Source organism: Camelina sativa, unplaced genomic scaffold, assembly GCF_000633955.1.
Source record: "Camelina sativa cultivar DH55 unplaced genomic scaffold, Cs unpScaffold00887, whole genome shotgun sequence".
Taxonomy (NCBI): domain Eukaryota; kingdom Viridiplantae; phylum Streptophyta; class Magnoliopsida; order Brassicales; family Brassicaceae; genus Camelina; species Camelina sativa.
In genome coordinates this window covers 10,005-10,557 of record NW_010922012.1, presented here as the reverse complement: position 1 = coordinate 10,557, position 553 = coordinate 10,005, and the positions used below count along the sequence as shown (strand labels likewise).

The 553-nt window shown below is 44.7% G+C and overlaps 1 protein-coding gene across 1 annotated transcript in view; it reads right to left on the bottom strand.

The window, feature by feature from the left end:
* Positions 1-6: 6 nt before the first annotated feature.
* LOC104773976 (BEACH domain-containing protein C2-like) overlaps positions 7-553 on the bottom strand; it is a gene marked incomplete at its 3' end in the record, with an annotated part of 10,544 nt that continues 9,997 nt past the window's right edge. Inside the window, exons 9-10 of the mRNA XM_010498648.1 lie at positions 150-519; positions 7-76 (exon numbers count right to left, since the gene is read on the bottom strand). Coding sequence (XP_010496950.1) covers positions 7-76; positions 150-519 — 440 coding nt within the window. The remainder of the gene's footprint in view (positions 77-149; positions 520-553) is intronic.

Below are 553 nucleotides of genomic sequence, written 5' to 3'. Positions count from 1 at the left end.
CAGTGCCCAAAAGCTGTTTCCAGAGTTTTTGCTCCATCAGATGAGACTAGCTTAATACTGTTATCCGCATGTCCACCTATTATCAAACACATGATTTCCGTCAACATATTACCATCAAACTTAGGACCGTATAAATGCTTGCTTCTTACCTGTAATTATTTCCCCGTCGCTTGTAATAACAACAACGGAGGAACTTCTGATTCCTGATGCGGCAAATGCCTGTGCCTGAGGAAATTGCCAGTCACCAGTTCCAGAACTAGCTGGACCCTTGAACATGCGCATCAATGATCCACTAGTTGAAGTCGCTGTTGCCTTCCCATGATGAAAGAGGAAAGGAGTACCTTGGCCATCAGGGGTGTTTGGTTGCCACTTGTGCTGTGCAACACGAGCTGCTGGCACATTCATGTCCACAATCACAACACTATCTGAAGATGCCTGAATAGCTGAGGCCGGTAAGTTGCAGCGTTCCGGAGCTTGGACAGCATACGGTTTTATTTCTTTTGGATTTCGAAAAATAGTCTGACAAAAATTCAAAACAACTGTCATGTACACG